The 20,199-nt window shown below is 46.2% G+C and overlaps 1 protein-coding gene across 1 annotated transcript in view; it reads left to right on the top strand.

Annotated features, from left to right (window-relative positions):
• Positions 1-20,199, top strand: part of LTK (leukocyte receptor tyrosine kinase) — a 621,554-nt gene that overhangs the window by 541,721 nt on the left and 59,634 nt on the right. The window contains exons 19-21 of the mRNA XM_069638785.1: positions 6,799-6,900; positions 7,070-7,256; positions 8,932-9,022. Coding sequence (XP_069494886.1) covers positions 6,799-6,900; positions 7,070-7,256; positions 8,932-9,022 — 380 coding nt within the window. The remainder of the gene's footprint in view (positions 1-6,798; positions 6,901-7,069; positions 7,257-8,931; positions 9,023-20,199) is intronic.

The following is a 20,199-nucleotide window of genomic DNA, read 5'->3' as shown; positions in this document are numbered from 1 at the left end:
ATGGGTAGTTAATACCACTGCGGCTATGCCTGGCTAGTGTCTTTCCCATGCCTACACAAAAGCCCAAACTTTTGGCATTGCCAATGCTTGTTTTTATTACTTGTGCTTTTTGCTGTAGAAAAGGACATTTGACTGGAGAATTCATCAAAAAGGGATTAAAGACATTATTTTTATGCCACCCAAAAGGTGTGCAAAGTTAGAACGAGTAAGCAGCATATCTGCCAACCGGCCCGCAACTCGCGGGTCTGACCCACAAAAAATAAAAGAACACCCACGTAAGGCGGCAAAGGTTTTAGAAAACCTGCAAGCAGGCAAGTCGGTAACACAAGCCATCCCATTACTGAAGTGATGAGCCTTTTGAATGCAGAGTGCGCCAAGGCCATTACTGAGGTCGGATTCTCTTCCAAGAGGGACAGAGCTTTGAGCTCCTGTGACTCTCTGGCCAAAGGTTCAAAGTTCATCTCAGCAAGCGATTTCAACTGATGCAGTCATTGGCGGGGCACCTTAAAATAAACCTAATTTCTGAAAATAACAAAACCAAACATGCAGTTTGGAACCACCCTTGTACAAATTGGTTAATTGTTAGTAGAGACAGTTGTGTTTGCTCTTACTTTACCGAAAATATATATTAACAGAAAGTCGTTGATCGTTAACACAAGATCCCAGAACAGCTTTGTCAAGATTACAAGGCACTAGAGTGCAATCCCACCAGGCCCGAACCCTGATTAAAAGTTAGTTCCAAAGTGAAATGCAGTACACACTTCCACTCAGGGGTACACATAAGATGACGTGTTACCTGTCAAACGAATTACAGATCACAGTCATCTAAGGAGCGGTCATTCGATTGGGCGAATACTTAGCTTCACTGATAAAAAAAGATTACAAAAGGGTAGATCAAAGGGAACTGTTTATAAGGCTGGGAGGATAGCTCAGGGGCAACGTGCTCACCTTGGAAGCGAGATGACACGGAGCAACACAGGTTTGATCCCCGCGTCCCCGCTTAGAAATCTCTGGGTATTAAGTACGTTATAAACAACCTATCATATCATATCATATCAATGCCAGCGTCGCTGATGTGGTGGGTGCACAGAGGAGCGTTTCCTTTTAGAGTGGTTTGTGGGGCTATGCAAATGACTCGCATGCACATTTTGGGAGGGCGGCCATTGGAGCAATACAGAAGTCATCCTCAAGTCCACTGTGAAAAGTTGGCATTTATGAAGCAGGCGCTTGTCCAAGTAAAATAGCAGCCAATGAGAACCAAGAGAGAGGAATGCAGGGCCTAGGACTGGGCAACGATAATCAATAAGCATTGGCAATGCCAACAGTGTTGGCTTTTGTGTAGACATGGAAAAGGTATTTGACAGGAATTGCTGTAATTACTAAGTGGCCATTAATGGTAGCAGCTGGAAAATGGTGCACACACTGCCGAAACTGTTGGCTTTGCCCATGCTTGCTTTTAACAGGACCTTGGTGGACATGCATACTGTTTATAAATCAAGTGCCTGAAGGCAGACCTGGTTAAGACATTTCTATTACACCAGTAGTGTGTTTACAGCACTATTTAAACCATTAGCTTTCAGAAGACTGCTTTGAAAAGGCCATGGCAGGCACTTTGAGTGCAAAGTTTAATTTTAAGGCTTGATAGTGGTAGCTCAAACAGATCCCAGGAGGGTGTGTTTTAGGCGGGCAAGGGCAGGACGTGGGTGGGAATGTCCGTAGGGATCAGCATGACCATGGTCAGTCAATGGGTGGTTAAATCATCAAACAACACCTACATGCTGTGTGGCCATTCTCATATGCAATCTCCCCCTAGCTGTAGCATGCATTAACTTCGGCTTCTAGGTGGCGCTAAAGCGCCACCGTATACCCCAAACTAAAAATATGCCTATGTGCAAAAAGACAAAAAATGCCCAGCTGCACTTCAATAAATGGTCCCTGTGCAAGTGTGATTTGTGCAATAGGGTGGGGAGATGAAGGGCCCAGTAAATGGAAGTTATTACATGTGCATAATGTTTCCCCGGATTACACAATCCTTGTGCTCAAAATGGGCATACTAGTGCAATAGTGAACTGCCTGACAATTTCATTTGAATTTCTTTTTGTGAATAATGGAGCAAGCCAATTTGCACAGGGCCAGGAATAAAGCTTTACCTTTTCACCATCCATTAGCATGAGCAACTCGCCTGTGCAGCCCTATCACGTTTGCACAAAAGGAAATTCATGAACACATACACCTCATTCTCTTTGCATCGGGAGGAATGTTAAATCGCACTCTGTATCCTAGGAAAGGTTCAGTAGGTAACGTTGAGAAGGTATAGATACATTGAGCGTGTTTTGTAGGCTTCTGTGATTCAGGCTTAGGCGTTGCAAGAAATCTGTATTTTTGAGAAATGCTATTCATATCATGTCCACAAGTATTCACTTGAAAAACGCCTGCTTAATTAACATTCACTAATCGCTTTATAATGTTCATACAACTACCACCTTACTTACTTGAATTTCCTTTCTCTAAGAAAACATCTAAATAACTGAAGGAATGTTTGCCTATGGCAGAGTGCAATGGTACACTAACAGTCTGATTCACCAAAGCTTTTAGCAGTTCTGAAATTCATTGGATGGAAAATAACGTTTATGGACCCTTCCCCGCTTTAGTGTATAGTTTAGCTACCATTGCAAATAGGCCCCGGTGGCAGGTTAACAGCATTAATCTGCCGCTGGGACATGTTTGCGACATTAGTAAAACAAAGTGAAAGTCGGTGGCATCAGGAAAGCCAAACCGCCGCGGACATTAAATTCGTGTCACTGACATAGCAAATAGGTGCCGGCGGTGGGTTAACAACGTTAATCTGCCGCCCGCACATATTTCTAACGTTAGTAAAACGAAATTCAATGTCACCAACATAAGTTAACAAAAATTAAGAAATGTAAACAAAACACATAGCTTTCAGCTATGGCTTATCAGAAACAAAATGGCTTACTTGGACAAACAAACATACACTGCACATCCAATCACAGCACTAACTGCACAGCCAATCAGGTACTCCTTAGATCAAAAATCCCCCACAAGTCACTAGATCTACATTTTAACAGCCATTTTAAACCCAAACTAAACTATTACAGTGTCTTGTTCATTTTTAATAAACAATACTGTAAAATGTGTAACATGACTTGAAAGCTGCCGAAAATATTTTTTTAAAGCATAAATCAAGTCAAATTACTTTAAGATAACATTAACAGATGGCTGCTGCCATTTTGGAAGTGAAAATGGCTGACAAATTCACCACACAGTAGAAGTTCAAAAAGCCAAAGAGTGCAAAAAGCGGTGTGTTGTGCATGGAGATGGGTGCCAATGGGAGGAAAAACCAATAGATTGCACTTAGCAATGGCCGTTAAATGTGTTGGACACATAGGCAAACTACAGGAATCCATCCCCATATGTCAACCTGCATCCAAAGCCTCTATTTCCAGCTCTCAAGTTAAAGCTCTTATTTTAATGACAACAGTTTCGGCTGTATAGGTAGCGCTTTCAGCGCCACCTAATAGCCAAAATTAAAAAGAGGTTGTATGGGGGCTTGTAAATGCTTTTTGGCTATGTTAACCTTTTTTAAACGTTTAAATCAAGTACAGCTTTGTACCAATGTATCTATGATTATTACAACCACATACCAGCCAAAACTAAAAATGAATACAAAAACTGAAAGAAGACGTCCTATCCCAAGGTGCTTTATGACTAATGCGGGTCGGCAGCCTGCATGCAGTAAATTCACAGTCTAAAGTGTGTCATTCCCTTCACTTCTTCTCTGTGAGATAGCTAGGGATTGAAAAGATGGACAGTGTCCTTGCTCCTACAGTTGAAGAACGCCTACCCCAATCCCTCTCACCATGGACTGCTCTGGGGATCACATACACAGCAGGGAAGGGTCCACCACCCTCTCCCCAGGGCAGGAGGCAGGAAGTAACTGGTAGAAGCACACAAAAACACAAAGCAATCGGATTGACGCACTGGGGAAAACAATAGCCTGTGAAATGAGCCATCACTTCTAAATAGCCCTCCACTTTAAATGGTTCCATGTGATAATATCGCCGTGAAAATATCGCCATACAAAAATGTCGCCATATTTTTACGGCAATATTACCCCATGGAACCTGCGGGGGACACCCCCGCAACCCCCATATATTTTAAAAGGGAGCGGGGGACACCCCCGCAACCCCCCCATCCATTTACCCCATAAATTATCCCCACCAAAAATATCGCCTATGGCCGTTCCCGACGACCATATGTACGGCGATATTTTTGGTGGGGATAATATTACCTGATACCCTTGAAATGATCTGTCAAACACAAAGAGCCGATAAATAGAGAAGTACTTGTGAAGGCCCAGTGGTGGGGCACAGGCTTACAGCTTCTGCTTGGCAGCCGGAGAGGTATGGGAAGGGGATGGGTCTTCTGAGGGTCGCAGGGGGTTAGGAGCTAACAGCAGCACAGGGAAAAAAGCCCCTTGCCTGAAAACATCACCCATGGAGCTGCAAGTGACAGAAACCCCGCTTGCAATGGAACACACGTTTACGTACAGGCAGCCGCGTGAAAGGAAGCCTTAACTTTTCACTGGCATGGGGTACTTTCTGGCAGTGTGGTTGGGCTCCTTCCTGCCCTCTCTGCCCCCCCCCCCGCCTCCAAATGCTCCAAAATATTCCTCAGTGAGATCGGAGGTGTCGACGAAAGCATGAAGGAGGCACCCAAATAACAGGGCAGCGTCGTCCTCCTCTCCCTCCCCCCTGGGTAAGGGGGGGAGGAGTTTAGGCAAGCCCGGGAAGCTGAGGGGCTGGAACCCCACCAAACGGGCGAAAATGCCTGTGAACGGCACAAAGGAAAAGGGTGGGCCAGGAGGCTTATAAGCCACCTGGTTTTGGCTCCCAGGAACATCACCTTGCCGCAAAAGGACGCAGCTCGTGAGGACCAGTTTTCGTTAAAGGGCAGGCAGTCCGCTGGGATATGGCTGAGGAGCTTTGCAGCCTACATAAGGAATAGAAGGAAGGAGGTCTATTTTAAAGATGGATGGCGCAGCTCTTCCCGGTCATGAGCGGTACTCCTCCAGCCCAGTAAACTCCTGCAAGGGCAGGCAGTCCGCAGAGGTTTCGGGTAGGGCTGCTGGGGCCTACATGACAAATGAAGATGGTGGTTATTCCGAAAGAAGTAAAAATTTTATCTCACCAGGCAATAAGGGAGCTTGGCAACAACCAGAGGATTTTTTTTGCCCCTCCAGGTGGGGAGCCTCCCCCTGAAGCCCAGCGGCGAGGGGGGCTTTAATAAATGAATTAAAGGTCGGCTACCCCGTCGGAAACGCCGCTCCTCCAGCACATGGTCTCCGGCAAGGGCAGGAAGAGAAATTAGAATTTTGGTTGGGGAGATTTTGGCCTAATACAACGTGGAGGGGAACAAAGTGAGGGGAAAGTATGACAAGCGTGATTCAGTCGGCTGGGTGCCGCGTAAAGAGACAGGTTTTATCACAGGAGGTTTTGGAACCAAGGATTAATAAGGTAAACAAAGTGTGACTTAGATTAATGGTTTTATTACTAAGATGTTGAGTGGATCCAACGGTTATTAATATAACCAAGGAGTGATCTGCAGTATGGACAGTCGGGAAGTAAAAATCGAAGAGAAAGTTAAATGGCACAACAGCCACATTTTCCAGGGGTGGAGGCTCCTCTCAGGTCAGGCATGGGCCTTGTTAGTTAATCGAGGCAATGGCTAAGTTCTGCAGGGACAAGGGTTTCCCGCAGGTCAGGCACAGTCTGATCAATTTAAAATCCCCGGAATACTATGTGAAGGACAGAGTGCATTTGTCCTTGGCAGGCATGGATCTGTTCATTTGGGATTTATACACAAAAATGCTGGAATTATAAGAGAAGGCAAGGGGGAGCCACAATGGGTGTGGACCCACCTTTGGCGTGGCAGTATTTTGGTGACCAGTGGCAAGATGCAGACTACTAACAAGCTGTGGAAAAGCAGGAAGGGTTTTCGCTCTTCTCGCGACCAGCGCCCCTTGGGAGCCTAAGCGGCGGGGTGCTGGAGGTATTGATGAGGACTCAGCTTCCACCGACAAAACGGCACTCCCCCAGCCCAGGAACACCTGCAAGGGCAGGCGGGGCTCAGACAATAATGGTTGAGGGAGCTTTGGCCTAAAGTGGACTTGGTTGGGAAAGGGGGAAGCAAGGTTTGGACACAGAGCAGTCGGCTGGTCGCTGCACCTTCAAAACTATTTTCACAAAGTTTAGTTTGCAATATTTTGAATTTGGTAGTTATAAACAATGTTGTGAAAATAAATCTGCTGCCTTTTATGCCAACAAAGAAAGAATGTCTCATTCTACACCTTTTTCCTTGATGGGGTAAGAAGGGTGGCGATTGGAATGAGCAAACATGTTGGTACAAATATGGACAAATGCCCAGGTTATGGCCAGGCCAACATCTGCTTGTTACTGATGTGCTACAAACACATATGTAGTGATCGTGGTGAATGTTTTTAATATTCATAAGAGTGGAATTTCTTTATGAATTTCATACTCATTTTGACATCAAAATGGTTTTCCTTTTGGATGGAGGTAAGCGGTCGGAGTCTCTCTCACAGAGATTCCTGGGCAACGCAGTCTTTTTTAAATTTCTACTTTTGTCTTTGATCTGTATCTCCGGCAGCGAGTTTTCTGCAGGGTTTTAGAAAATGATGCTTTCAGCAGCTTTTGAAACGATTGCTCATTAGTTAGACTTTAGTGACCATTGTCTTGTTTGCCTTTTGTTTTTAAGAGCCAGACTTGGAGGAGCACTTCCCCATCCCCCTTATCCTGTCAGTGGTCACTGCGACGGTAATACTTGGTGTGATCTTCACTTGTGGCGGCCTGTCAGTTGGTAAGACGAATTTGATATGTCAGTCTTTGCCGCGCCCACAGTTGCATGTCTTGGTTGTTTAGCGATGTTGAGATACCACGTGGTTCTGATCTAAGTCCTTTCTTTATGCTTTCCCCCTTTGTCCCTCCTTTATCACTGCAATCTGGATAAACAATCACTCATCACTCAGTTTATCACCGCAAGAAGCAGCAGCTTGAGGGAGCACGTATTCGACTGCAAAGCTCAGAGTACAAACTGAGTAAAATCCGAACGTCCACTATCATGACAGACTACAACCCTAACTACTGCTTTGCGGGAAAGGCAGCTACATTAAGTGAGCTAAAGGAGATACCTCGCAAGAACATCTCCCTTCTGCGGTAAGTCTCTACCCTAAGTGAGCTAAGGGAGATCCCTCGTAGGATAATCTTCCTTCTCCAGTAAAGCACAGCCCTAAATAAGTTAAAGGAGATCCCCATGGGAACATCTCCTTTCTCTCCTAAAGCACTAATCTAAGGGAGGTAAAAGAGATCCTTCATAGAAACATCTCACTTTTCCCTTAAGGCACTACCCTAAGTGAACTTGAAGAGATACCTTGTAGGAAAATGTTCCTTCTATGTGAAGGCACTACCATTTCCAAGCTAAAAGAAAATCCTCATAGGAACATATCCCTTCTCACGAAAAGCACTATTTTAAGCGAGCTAAAGGATATCGCTCATAGGAACACGTCCCTTCTATGAAGTGAATACCCTAAGGGAGATAAAGGAAAATCCTCATAGAAAAATATCCCCTCTCCCGAAAGGCAATACCCAAAGCGAACTACATGATATCCCTCATACAACCATCTCACTTCTCTGCTAAGGTACGTCCCTCAGTGAGCCAAAGAAGATCCCTCTTAGGAACATCTCTGGTAAGAGATATCCCTAAGGGAGATAAAGGACATTCCTCATAGGAACAGCTCTCCTTTCTCATAAGGCAATTTGCTATGGGAGATAAAGGAAATCCCTCATAGGAACATCCCCCTTCTCTGGTAAGGCAATTCCCTAAGGCATAAAAATGAGATCCCTCATAGAAACATTTCTGTTCTCAGGTAAGGCACTACTCTAACAGAGATAAAGGAAAACCTTCATAGAATCAAATCCCTTCTCCTGATATACCCTAAATGCGCTAAAGCCTCACTTCTCTGCTAAGGTACTTTCCTCAGTGAGCCAAAGGAGATCCCTCTTAGAAACATCTATGGTAAGGGAAAATCCTAAGGGCAATAAAGGACATTCCTCATAGGAATCTCTCCCTTCTCTCTAAGGCAATTTAGTAAAGGGGAGATAAAGGAAATCCCTCATAGGAACATCTCCCTTCTCTGGTAAGGCAATTCCCTAAGGCATATTAATGAGATCCCTCATAGGAACATCAGAGCATCTCACTTCTCCGGTGTAGCACTATCCTAAGTGAGCTTGAAGAGACCCCTTGTAGGAACATCTCCCCTCTCTGGCAAGGCACTGTGAATTAGAACTTTCAGACATTGCACGGGCAGAGGGGTTCCCAGAATCCAAATAGACAATACACTCCAATTCCCTCACCCAATCTCTAGGGTAGACACTCCTTTCATCATTCCGTGACTCCCATGCCTTCAGAATTAAATATCAGATCAAATCTAAAAATAATTGGCCAATCTATAACACCCCTGAAAGTTCTCCCATGAGTTTGGGATCACCATTTTGAGCACCCAAATATTTCTGATAAAGATTATACAACAATATCATCCCAGTGCAGAACTAGGAGTCAACTGCATTTGTCGTTAAAATGATTATGTCTAGTCACAATAAGATTGCTCCTACTTTAATCAGCAATAGATCAGAATCATTTATTTTCCAAAAAGGTACTGCTAATTCCATATAATCAGTGATGTGCTTTTTGTAAAATATGTGTTTGAGCGGTTGTGGTAATGCAGGTGCTCATGCATGTGAGCAAGAGAAGAGCTTGCATTAATACAAACTGAAGAATGCGCCAGCAAAGGGACTATTAGCCTGACCCTCATTCTGTTCCATTTCTCTACAGGGCCCTGGGGCATGGTGCTTTTGGAGAGGTTTATGAGGGGACAGTGGTAGGGATGGCAGGTGACCCCAACCCTCTCCAGGTGGCAATCAAGGTCAGTATTCTGTGTCACATGTGCTAGGCTGGTTCTCAGTGCTCGTGTCATGTAATTCCTATCTTATTGGCCACATATGTGCAGCTGTTTAATCTTGAGCACATCTCTTTAGTGCTGTCAACTCACTTGGTCACATGAACCGAACCCTGAACTGAAAGAAAACATCGTCTGCCACTTAAGTGATGTGATATAGCACCTCTACAGACCAGTCCCTTACTAGAAGGGGCAGAAAAACAATACCACACACAATACTTTTAGGTCCCTGTACACATAGGGTAGGTATAGTGGGACAGGAACGACCCTGTGAAAGCCCCGTTTTCTAATTTCGAAATAAATATGCAATACTTCAAACAAAGCACTAGATGGTGGCCTGTGCAAAGCATGTGATTCTAAGCAGATACAAAAAATACAGAAAGTGTGTATTTGAGTGTTGTTGTTAATGCAGGAACCTAATCATGCATAAACATAGGCAATGGCTGCAGCATGCACCATAGAAGTACAACATTTATAATCTTGTAATTTTGGATAGTACAATAATGAATGCTACCTTATCAGAGTTTTGAGTAATGTTAAACATGTTATAACTAGTTAACAATTCAAGACTTACCACACACTTGTGCTAGTACAAACAATACATATGAAGACCCTCAATGCATACAAATCAGAGGCAAATACAGGGAACCTAGTATGGAAGAAAGAAACAGCATCATCAGAAAATGTTAATAATATTAAAGTTTATCTTCATGTATACAAATGAAGTGTGTGCTTGAGGCCTGCTTATTGTGCACCATGAGCTGAGACCAAACCCTAAGAAAAGTACTTTAAGAACATATGACATGGTTAACATCTAGATATATAACACCTTTTGAATTGTAATACTCTGACAGTGAACAAAAACAAGTGGCCCAGATATGTGATGTCATCAGTGATGTCATCCATGACATTTGTGATGCCATATATGATGTCCTGGCTGTTAGTCTTACCAGTGCATGGTATTGGCACGATTTATGGTTGCTAAGCTTACCATAACTGGCGAATTACTGAGGTTTTTCGGTTTTACTTGTAACCATAACGTCCCTTTAACAATGTTTTTTCAGTGAATTTTATAGATTTTATTAGTGCAACTTAACCATAATGTCCCTTTTACAAAGTGTTTTCAGTGAATTTCATGGGTTATTTACCAGTGCATGCTATTTTCCTACAACTTACTAATATCATACTTACCCCAATATAGCAAAATTGTTGTCCAATTTACAAAGTTTCACCTTAAAACTCTGCATTTCCCACCTTCTAGCATCCTTTTTAACACTTCTCTACACCTTTTGCAACTTTTCCCACTGTTTTTGCGTCCGTTGACGTCCACGAATGTCTGAAGTCATCACGGACCTTCGGGACAGTGCCACGTGACAATGCACTCGCGCGCGGCATGATGGCGTGTCCGCAAACTCGTCCACACTTCGCAATCGTGTCTGTGCTTCGAGGACAGTTTGGAACTGCATTTTCTACTGCTCTAGGAACTTTCAACTCAAAATGTACCCTTGCACAGCTCCTACACCTAAACTTACTAATTATCAATTAACAATCTAGTACAAAGCACACACTTGAAAGAATATTAGCAAAACTGCTATTTATCTTTAAGATGGCATCAGCTATTGCCAAACCCTCCTCCCCAAGGGCAACCACCACCAGCTGGAGGACCTACACAACAGAAAAAGTGCAGTACTTCCAAAGACAATGAAGATGACCAAAAACATGAGGTAGAGGAGGTGCCTAACTCTAGCAACCAGAGAGAATCATGGGTGGGGCAGTTCTTTACCATTGTTGGGAATATATCAAAGGCTAATGCTACCAAAGTGAAATGCACAGAGTTCAACTTTGTACTAAGTCGCAGACTACCTGGACATTACTCCTAGGGGACCACCTCCATGCACCGCCACACCAAATCCAACCATCGCAATGCTCTCAGAAAGGTTGTTCTTTTCTTAGCAAGTAGTAGGCTGTCTTCCTCCACCTCATCTTCCTCAACCAATACTGTAACCACACAGCATACTTGGGACACAAAATCACAGGAGCTACCTTGCAAGCAATAAAAGAGGCTGTTGATCCATATCTTTCGAAGACAACTTTCCTCTGTATATACTGCAACACAGCACCCTGCAGGGCGAAGCAATTTTGAAGTGCTTTGGAAGCTGGAATCAAGGAGCATGAGAAACACTGTCCCTACCATAGAAGTAACACACGCACAACATCTTCCCCTGTCCACCTGCCCCTCCATAATAGTGCTTGGGGCCTCTTTCCTCATTTCACTCCCCCCCTTAGGTTGTAACCTCTCATGCAAAAAAAAATACATCAAACCACAACAAAAGGAGGGTTCCTTTAGGAACCACCTTTCACAGTTAAAAAATAGAACTAAAAATAAAATCTTATAGACTTCATCTACTTTACATTTCTCAGTAAAGTACATAGACTCAATAAGATTTTCCAATATTTCCATTAGCATTTTATTTTATGCTAATGGGAATAATATGGCTTTGGATAATGGGCCGGCAGCCTAAATTATCGGCCCAAGCGAAGTGAGGGCGGATAATGAGGGCTCTGGACCGTTATCCCCCGTTCCAACCCCTGCAATGGGGGATGAAGACCATTAGCACCCCGGGTTCCCAAAGCGGTAACCCAGGGTGCTAAAGAAAAGAAAGGATTTTTCTTCCTACACGGGATGCCTCCGGCGTCCCGTGTAGGAAGGAAAATCCTTTTCCAAGATGGCCACCATGGAAAGGGAAGGCATGGCTGCATACAGAGCCCTTCTTCCCTTTCCATGGCAGTCTGCTGAAGGCGAAGAGAGAACCCTATGACCATATTACAACAAGCACAATTTTATTTCCCTTTCAAACCTATGCCACTTTCGAATAACTTTACCACATAGCCGGTCCCAGATGGACATGGCCACTTTAACCCCATTTGTCATCCCTCGTGGTCATGACCAGTAGCCAGATTGTCCGGGTCATGACCTTATGCCATGACCCGGACAATCTGGCCACTGCCCCTGGCCACAGGCTGTACCTCAGTCACCAAAAGTATATCACTATTTTTTGTACCTACATTACAACACTTGTCAAAAATGTAATACACGGGCACATTTTCAAAACCATGCTTTAAGGTCCTTACCAATGCTCCTTACATGAGTTTGCTGGAAATCCGCCCATGTTTCAATTTTTAAAAAGTGTCAAAATGTATGTACATACAATAGTCGTATAACTTAGCCCCCACTTGACAAAACCCATTCAGACTTTACACAAACATTCAAGCTTGGGTCTAAAATCTTTCTGGAATCCTTTGCCCACATTCATCAAACGTCAACGTTATAATCCATTTAAAAATGTTGAAACCCCCTCTTATTTAGCCCCCTCTCAACAAAATCCCACCAAACGTTACAGACACATTTATACCTAGATCTAAAATGTTTTTGCAAACTTTTGTGTAGATTCGTCAAATGGCACCACATTTATAAGCCTTTACAATATTTTGGGAACACCCCCTCATTTCGTCAAAAAAATTCATCTTAATAATGGGTACATCACTCTCAGAATTCGAGACATCTGATTCCGAAGATGTTACCACTGGAGGGTTGGATTTACAAAGTCCCAACTGAGGCCTGGATGCATTGCGTTAAATATCAAAATGTTTGGCAAAAGTGTAAACCCTCCCAGTATCATAATCGTTTTTGTGTTGAATGAATTTTCTATGTTTACGCTGCTTTATTACTTCCTCACAGGAAACCAAGCTTGTATCGATCTTGGATCCATGTTTGTTGCCTTCTTCAGTAGGAGGTATCATTTTTAACTGATCTGTAACCCCCTCTATGATTTTTAATAATTCCACGCGGTCTGACTTTGCAAATTTCACCAAAATAGTCATAAACCTAGCAGAGCATTCAGTGCTGGCCTGACCCCATATCTCAAGCATTGCAGAATCTTGATGTTCAAACGATGGAGTCGTCATTATGCGCAAATCTCTGGGGATCCGTCCAATGTCAAGATAGTTCTGGAGTGAATGATCCTCCTACCAATTTGGAAACCTCTTTTTTTTGGGTGGTTTTCAAGTTCCCTAATAAGTGCCAACTCCTTACTGATGACTGCTTCTGTGGGTTTGTTGGTTGTAAGTGCAAGTGTGGTCAAAACAATGTGCTGCTCATTGAAAAGATTTAGTGCCTGGAGCAGACTTGCTGCTTCCCTAGTACCCGGCATGTCAGGATTTGCCATGATTACTGATAAAGAAACAGATGCCCAAAAAAGACCTTGTCGCCACAGAAAAGGCTACAATAGCTCAATGGCAGAAAGAATGCACAGTTTTTTCTGGTGAGGAGAGAGTGAGCGATAATACCTTGTGCATACAAATCAGGAATGAATGGTAGCACGCAGCACCTACCTGGATCACAGCAATCTGTGTCCTCCGACACAGACCACATCACTTCCAAATGCAGGCACAACGGAACACCAACTCCTGCAGGTGCGAACAAACTCACACCTGTCGGCGCTGCACCACCGGAGGATGCTGGGAAGCCCATAACAGAGTAAATGGGACAACCTACGTCAGAAACCAAAGCCTTTAAAGAAAACTGTACTGGTCCAAGCGGTACGCACTGTGCAATATACAGCAAGAAAAGAGAGTAAAAGCCACAGAGCGGCCGGACCGCAATCCAAGGACTGAAGAGAACAATAAATAGAGGCAAGACCGTGAATGGATAGTAACACAGACATTTTATGTATCGAATTGTGGGAAAAAAAGATGACGCGTTTCGCATTTCCTAATAATTCGTTTGGGCTAAGTCACACATGCCAAAGCGACATCCAGTAACCATCACTGGACCTTCACCTTCAGTTCAAAGCCACATGAGCAAGGCATTGTAGGTATTGTGAGACAGGCATGGTATCAAGAGCGACACAGGCTCAAAAGTAACAGTTTGAAAATCTTTATTTTAGGTTTGGTGTAATACCTAACTGGCCCCAACTCTAAAGGGATTATTCCCTCAACTGATGTTTCTAAGGGCTGTCGATGTCTGCAAGTCCAAAACAAAAATCCATCCATCTAAACCTATGCTTGCCCTCACTCTTTGACAACAATGTGGTAGGAAGTCTTCTTAAAAGAAAAGAAAATAGTGGTTCCAAAAAGAAATATAAACCAAGGCTGGTTTCAGGTGGTTTTCCCACTGTGTCTAGTTCTGCCAATATCATATAAATGTGTACAATCAAAAAGGGCTGTTCATGAAACTTTCTTCACAGGGTTCTTGCAATATTTTCAAACAACTTTCAAGGTCTCTGGTTCCTTGGGATTCCCTTCCCCAAGCTTCAATTCTTCCAAGTTTCAAACAAAATAAGTATTCAACCTTATTGCGCCTCTTAGGGTTCAGTTTCCCAAGCTTAGGTGCATTTGATGCAACACACAAAAGTCCAGCTTCCAATAACTTTGTAGGCCTCTCAGGGTTCCCGTCCCCAAGCTAGGCCCCTTTTATATAACACAAATGTGCCGCTTGTCAGGATGTGCACTTTGTTAATCACAGTTCTTTCAGGGGCAGTATTGGAGACTTTCGAGAACACCAGGCTCTTTCCTCCTCCTTAGCGCGACCACTTGATGAATAACCCCTTTCCTTTTCTTCTACTTTCACAAGTCTCTTAACTTTCCTGTGTTGGGGTTTCCTGCACCCTTTTTCACACTTTCCATGCCTTTCATACTTTTGCACACTCGCACCCGTTTCTTGCTCCTTTTCTCTTTACTGTGCCTCTTACACACTTCTCACTTTGTTGTGCACACTTGCACCTTTCCCTTTTGGCTTTTGGATCGCTTGCACTCCTTTCCTTTCTTGCTTTCGGGTTGCTTGCACTCTCTGTTTGCTTTCTAGCACTTTTCACTTTTAAAGTTAATTTCTCCTTTTTAACATGCCCTCTAGCGCATTAAACCTTGCTTTCTTTCCGTCTCCTTTCACAACACTTGCAATATGCTTAATTTTAAACTTTTTTTTACTTTCATACTACTTGCAGCAACATTTCAATTCTGCTCCAGCCACCCGCACGCTACAGAGTTTCTCTTTTCCTTTTTTCATGAAACTCACCGTTAAGCGCGACGCTGGCAAGCTGTCTTCCTCTAGTTGCTTGGGTTGAGGTCAGGGTCTCTCCGCCTGTCCCTCTGACACCATTGGGACCGGCACACATCCTAAAGGAATGAGCAGTTCCTTAAGCACGCCCGGCAGCTTGCAGTTGAGTATCTTACTCCGACTCCTTAGAGACACAGATCCCTAGCCATGCTGCACCCCCTCTGGAATACTGGGTCAGCGTCTTGGCACTCCGTTCTTCTCCAGGTTCCCCCAGTCTTCCTCACTGCTTCCTTCTGCTGCTTGGCTGCCGTGCTCCACACTGCATCTCCAGCTTGCTCATTCACCTGTGCAGAACTACACCTTTTATAGTCCTCAGTGGAGGCAACTGGAGTCAGGTGTGCACAATTCGGGAAAAGTGCATGGCCTTGCCTTACTCTATTAGTGAGACAGTTCAAAGGTGTTACATGGTAGGCCTCACTTTGTATTCCTAAATTGTTTCTCTGGGTAATCATCATTGCTCTGGATCACCTCTTCTTCGTCCCAGTACATCTTGGTATTGGCATTGGGGGAGATGGGGTGTGATTGGAAATACCCCATTAAGGCTGAGGGAGAGTGGATTGGTGTATAATTGGGAGAGGGGAATACCAGGTATCGCTTTTGGGTATTCACCGCCCATTCCCCCGTGAGCCCCCACTCAGGTGATCCTCCCTTGCTTGTCCACCCCCAGGATGTGGATCCAAAAGTGATGGCCCTTCCCTGGCCACCTGAATGGACGTTCCTGGGGGAGTAGGTGCGAGAACAACATCAGGTTTTTCACAGTATGCACATGAGCTCAATTACAAGCCTTTTGCTCCAGAAAATTGTGAGGCGGGGGAGAGGGAGAGACACAGTGGTAGAGGAAGGGAGAGTGAAGGGCACAGGAAGAAGGAGCAAGGGAAACACAACCAAAATGGCTGCAGAATACAGGTATTCGTGGCACAGAATGGCCAACAAGGAGGGGCTCACTTGTTACAGAGCGAGGGTCCAGTTGTTTGCCCATGGCTATATCCTGTGTGGCTTCCCGCAAAGCATGTTGGGAGGTGTAGTTCATTCATGCCCCTAGCCGGCACAGCTAGCCCCATACCGTGTATTTGGCCGATATTGGTGGTGCAGATTGTGCGCCCTGACAGCATTAAGCTTTGCTGGTATTTTATTTATAAATTGTTTTCACCAAAGTGCTACATTCAAGATAAGGACGGTACCATTCCATGTAACAGGAAAAGAGAATGATAATAAAAATAAAAAATCAAGTCAAACGAGATGAGAGCCAATGAACGTTGCAGAGTATCAAGTAGGAGGAGATATTAAGCGTAAGTTTTGAGAAAGAAAGATTTAAGATGAGAACGGAAAAGATGGAGGGCGGAGGAAGATCTGATGTCGAGATGGGAGTGAGTACCAGTGTTTAGGGGTGAGGAGAGAGAAAGAGCGGAAGCGAGAGTGTGCACAGGATGGATTTGGGACAGAGGGGAATAACTGGGATTCTGATCCAAGAGGACAAGATGGAGTGTAAAAAGAATGCAAAGAAGAAAGATAAGGAGGGGCTCTTGAATACAATACAAAGAAAGTGGAAGAGTATCCGACGGTCGAATGAAAACCAGGAGACAGCACAGAGGGAAGGACTAATCAATGTGCAAGGAGAAGGACCGCAAGGGTGCGGCTAGCAGTGTTGAAAATAGAGCAGAATGGGATAAGTTCATAGACCGAAAGGCTAATAAGAACAGAAGAGCAATAGTCACGGATGGAAAAGACAAGTGAAGAAAGGAGTGATTTAGTGACGTGAAAAGTGAGGAAAGGCCACGCTTTGTGGATGTTGTAAAGCTGAAACCTGCAGGAGCTTCAATATTAGAAATGTGTGGTATAAAGGAGAGGGATGAGTCAAAGACAACATCTAGAGTGCGAGTGGCAGAAGGCAGGGAGAGAGATGGAGGAAAATAAATAGAAGGAGACAGGGGGGATAGGATTTCATTTTTCGAAGTATTTAGGTGTAAAAAATGAGAGTACATCCAGGGTTGGACTGCAGTAAGACAAGTAGAGATGGTTGAATGGAGAGTTGGTGAAAGTAGAAGAAGACTGAAGGGTGTGAGAGTCATCAGAGTCGATCTAAGTCATGAACGTTGAGCCGTGTCCAGCCTGCGGCCTGCTTGCAGGTCCTCTGTTCTCTGGGGCCGTTTCCAGCATGAGGCCTGATTGCAGGTCCTCTGTTCTCTGGGGCCGTGTCCAGCCTGCGGCCTGCTTGCAGGTCCTCTGTTCCCTGGGGCCGTTTCCAGCCTGCAGCCTGCTTGCAGGTCCTCTGTTCTCTGGGGCCGTGTCCAGCCTGCAGCCTGCTTGCAGGTCCTCTGTTCTCTGGGGCCGTGTCCAGCCTGCGGCCTGCTTGCAGTTCCTCTGTTCTCTGGGGCCGTGTCCAGCCTGCGGCCTGCTTGCAGGTCCTCTGTTCTCTGGGGCCGTTTCCAGCATGAGGCCTGATTGCAGGTCCTCTGTTCTCTGGGGCCGTGTCCAGCCTGCGGCCTGCTTGCAGGTCCTCTGTTCCCTGGGGCCGTTTCCAGCCTGCAGCCTGCTTGCAGGTCCTCTGTTCTCTGGGGCCGTGTCCAGCCTGCAGCCTGCTTGCAGGTCCTCTGTTCTCTGGGGCCGTGTCCAGCCTGCAGCCTGCTTGCAGGTCCTCTGTTCTCTGGGGCCGTGTCCAGCCTGCGGCCTGCTTGCAGGTCCTCTGTTCTCTGGGGCCGTTTCCAGCATGAGGCCTGATTGCAGGTCCTCTGTTCTCTGGGGCCGTGTCCAGCATGAGGCCTGCTTGCAGGTCCTCTGTTCTCTGGGGCCGTGTCCAGCCTGCGGCCTGCTTGCAGGTCCTCTGTTCCCTGGGGCCGTTTCCAGCCTGCAGCCTGCTTGCAGGTCCTCTGTTCTCTGGGGCCGTGTCCAGCCTGCAGCCTGCTTGCAGGTCCTCTGTTCTCTGGGGCCGTGTCCAGCCTGCAGCCTGCTTGCAGTTCCTCTGTTCTCTGGGGCCGTGTCCAGCCTGCAGCCTGCTTGCAGGTCCTCTGTGAGGCCTGCTTGCAGGTCCTCTGTTCTCTGGGGCCGTGTCGAGCCTGCGGCCTGCTTGCAGGTCCTCTGTTCTCTGGGGCCGTTTCCAGCCTGCGGCCTGCTTGCAGGTCCTCTGTTCTCTGGGGCCGTGTCCAGCATGAGGCCTGCTTGCAGGTCCTCTGTTCTCTGGGGCCGTGTCCAGCCTGCGGCCTGCTTGCAGGTCCTCTGTTCTCTGGGGCCGTGTCCAGCCTGCGGCCTGCTTGCAGGTCCTCTGTTCTCTGGGGCCGTGTCAGCCTGCGGCCTGCTTGCAGGTCCTCTGTTCTCTGGGGCCGTTTCCAGCCTGCGGCCTGCTTGCAGGTCCTCTGTTCTCTGGGGCCGGGTCCAGCCTGCGGCCTGCTTGCAGGTCCTCTGTTCTCTGGGGCCGTGTCCAGCCTGCGGCCTGCTTGCAGGTCCTCTGTTCTCTGGGGCCGTGTCCAGCCTGCGGCCTGCTTGCAGGTCCTCTGTTCTCTGGGGCCGTGTCCAGCCTGCGGCCTGCTTGCAGGTCCTCTGTTCTCTGGGGCCGTGTCCAGCCTGCGGCCTGCTTGCAGGTCCTCTGTTCTCTGGGGCCGTGTCCAGCCTGCGGCCTGCTTGCAGGTCCTCTGTTCTCTGGGGCCGTGTCCAGCATGAGGCCTGCTTGCAGGTCCTCTGTTCTCTGGGGCCGTGTCCAGCCTGCAGCCTGCTTGCAGGTCCTCTGTTCTCTGGGGCCGTGTCCAGCCTGCAGCCTGCTTGCAGGTCCTCTGTTCTCTGGGGCCGTTTCCAGCATGAGGCCTGATTGCACAGTCTCTGCTCTTTGTACTTTAATGCTATTCCTGGCCTAAACTCTTGTTTGTGGGGTCCCATCTTCCACCTGGAAGCGTGCTTGCAGTTTGTCAGTTCGCTAATGTCTTTCCAGGCTGGAGCTTCATTGCAGGGACTCTGCTCTTGGTTCTTTGATGCTATTTGTAGCCTGAACCCTTGTTTGTTCTCATATCTTCAACCTGGAAGTGTGTTGGCAGGCCTTCGGGTCTTTCAGGCCTTTTCCGGCCCGAAGCTTGCTTGCAGGCTTTCAAGCTTCTGATCCCTTTTCCAGCCTGAAGCTTGTTTGCAGGCCTTCAAGCTTCTCATGCCTTTGCCAGCCTGAATCTTGCTTGCAGGCTTCAAGCTTCTCATGCCTTTTCCAGCCCAAAACTTGCTTGCAGACCTTCAAGCTTCTGATGCCTTTTCCAGCCTGAAGCTTGTTTGCAGGCCTTCAAGCTTCTCATGCCTTTGCCAGCCTGAATCTTGCTTGAAGGCCTTCAAGCTTCTGGCTGATGCTGGTTTGCAAGCTTCTGATGTCTTTTTCCAGCCCGAAGCTTGCTTGCAGGCTTTCAAGCTTCTCTTGCCTTTTCCAGACCGAATCTTGCTCGCAGGCCTCAAGCTTCTGATGCCTTTTCCACTTGCTCGCAGGCCTTCAAGCTTCTGATGCCTTTTCCAGCCCGAAGACTGCTTGCAGGCCTTCAAGCTTCTGATGCCTTTTCCAGCCCAAATCTTGCTCGCAGGCCTTCAAGCTTCTGATGCCTTTTCCACTTGCTCGCAGGCCTTCAAGCTTCTGATGCCTTTTCCAGCCCGATTCTTGCTCGCAGGCCTTCAAGCTTCTGATGCCTTTTCCAGCCCGAAGCTTGCTTGCAGAAACCCTTCTCATTCTCCTTTGCTTTCATCTCCAGACTGAGGCCACTGCAAATGTCTTGGCTGGTGTAGATTCCTGTGTGCTTCTCTGCCTCCCACACGGCCTCACTTTCATGTTAGCAGCTTTTAGCCATTAAAAAACAGTGTTCTGTTTCTTGACTGGTATGAATACACTGAATCCTTGATCAAGTGTGATCCTCTTCTGCGTTTATTTCATGTGCCTGTTTTGGTCACACTTTTAGTGCAGGGATTCTTACTCAGTATTCCTAGTTCCGGGTTGCAGAGCTCTGTGCTGTCAGAGGCTTATTTCCTATCTTTTCTAGCCTTCCCTTCCAATCCCTAAGCATCCATTTCTCTC

The sequence above is a fragment of the Ambystoma mexicanum genome, chromosome 14, assembly GCF_040938575.1.
Source record: "Ambystoma mexicanum isolate Mex_15411 chromosome 14, UKY_AmexF1_1, whole genome shotgun sequence".
In the NCBI taxonomy this organism is placed as follows: Eukaryota; Metazoa; Chordata; class Amphibia; order Caudata; family Ambystomatidae; genus Ambystoma; species Ambystoma mexicanum.
Note: the sequence above shows the minus strand (reverse complement) of the source record. Positions and strands in the feature narration are given on the sequence as shown.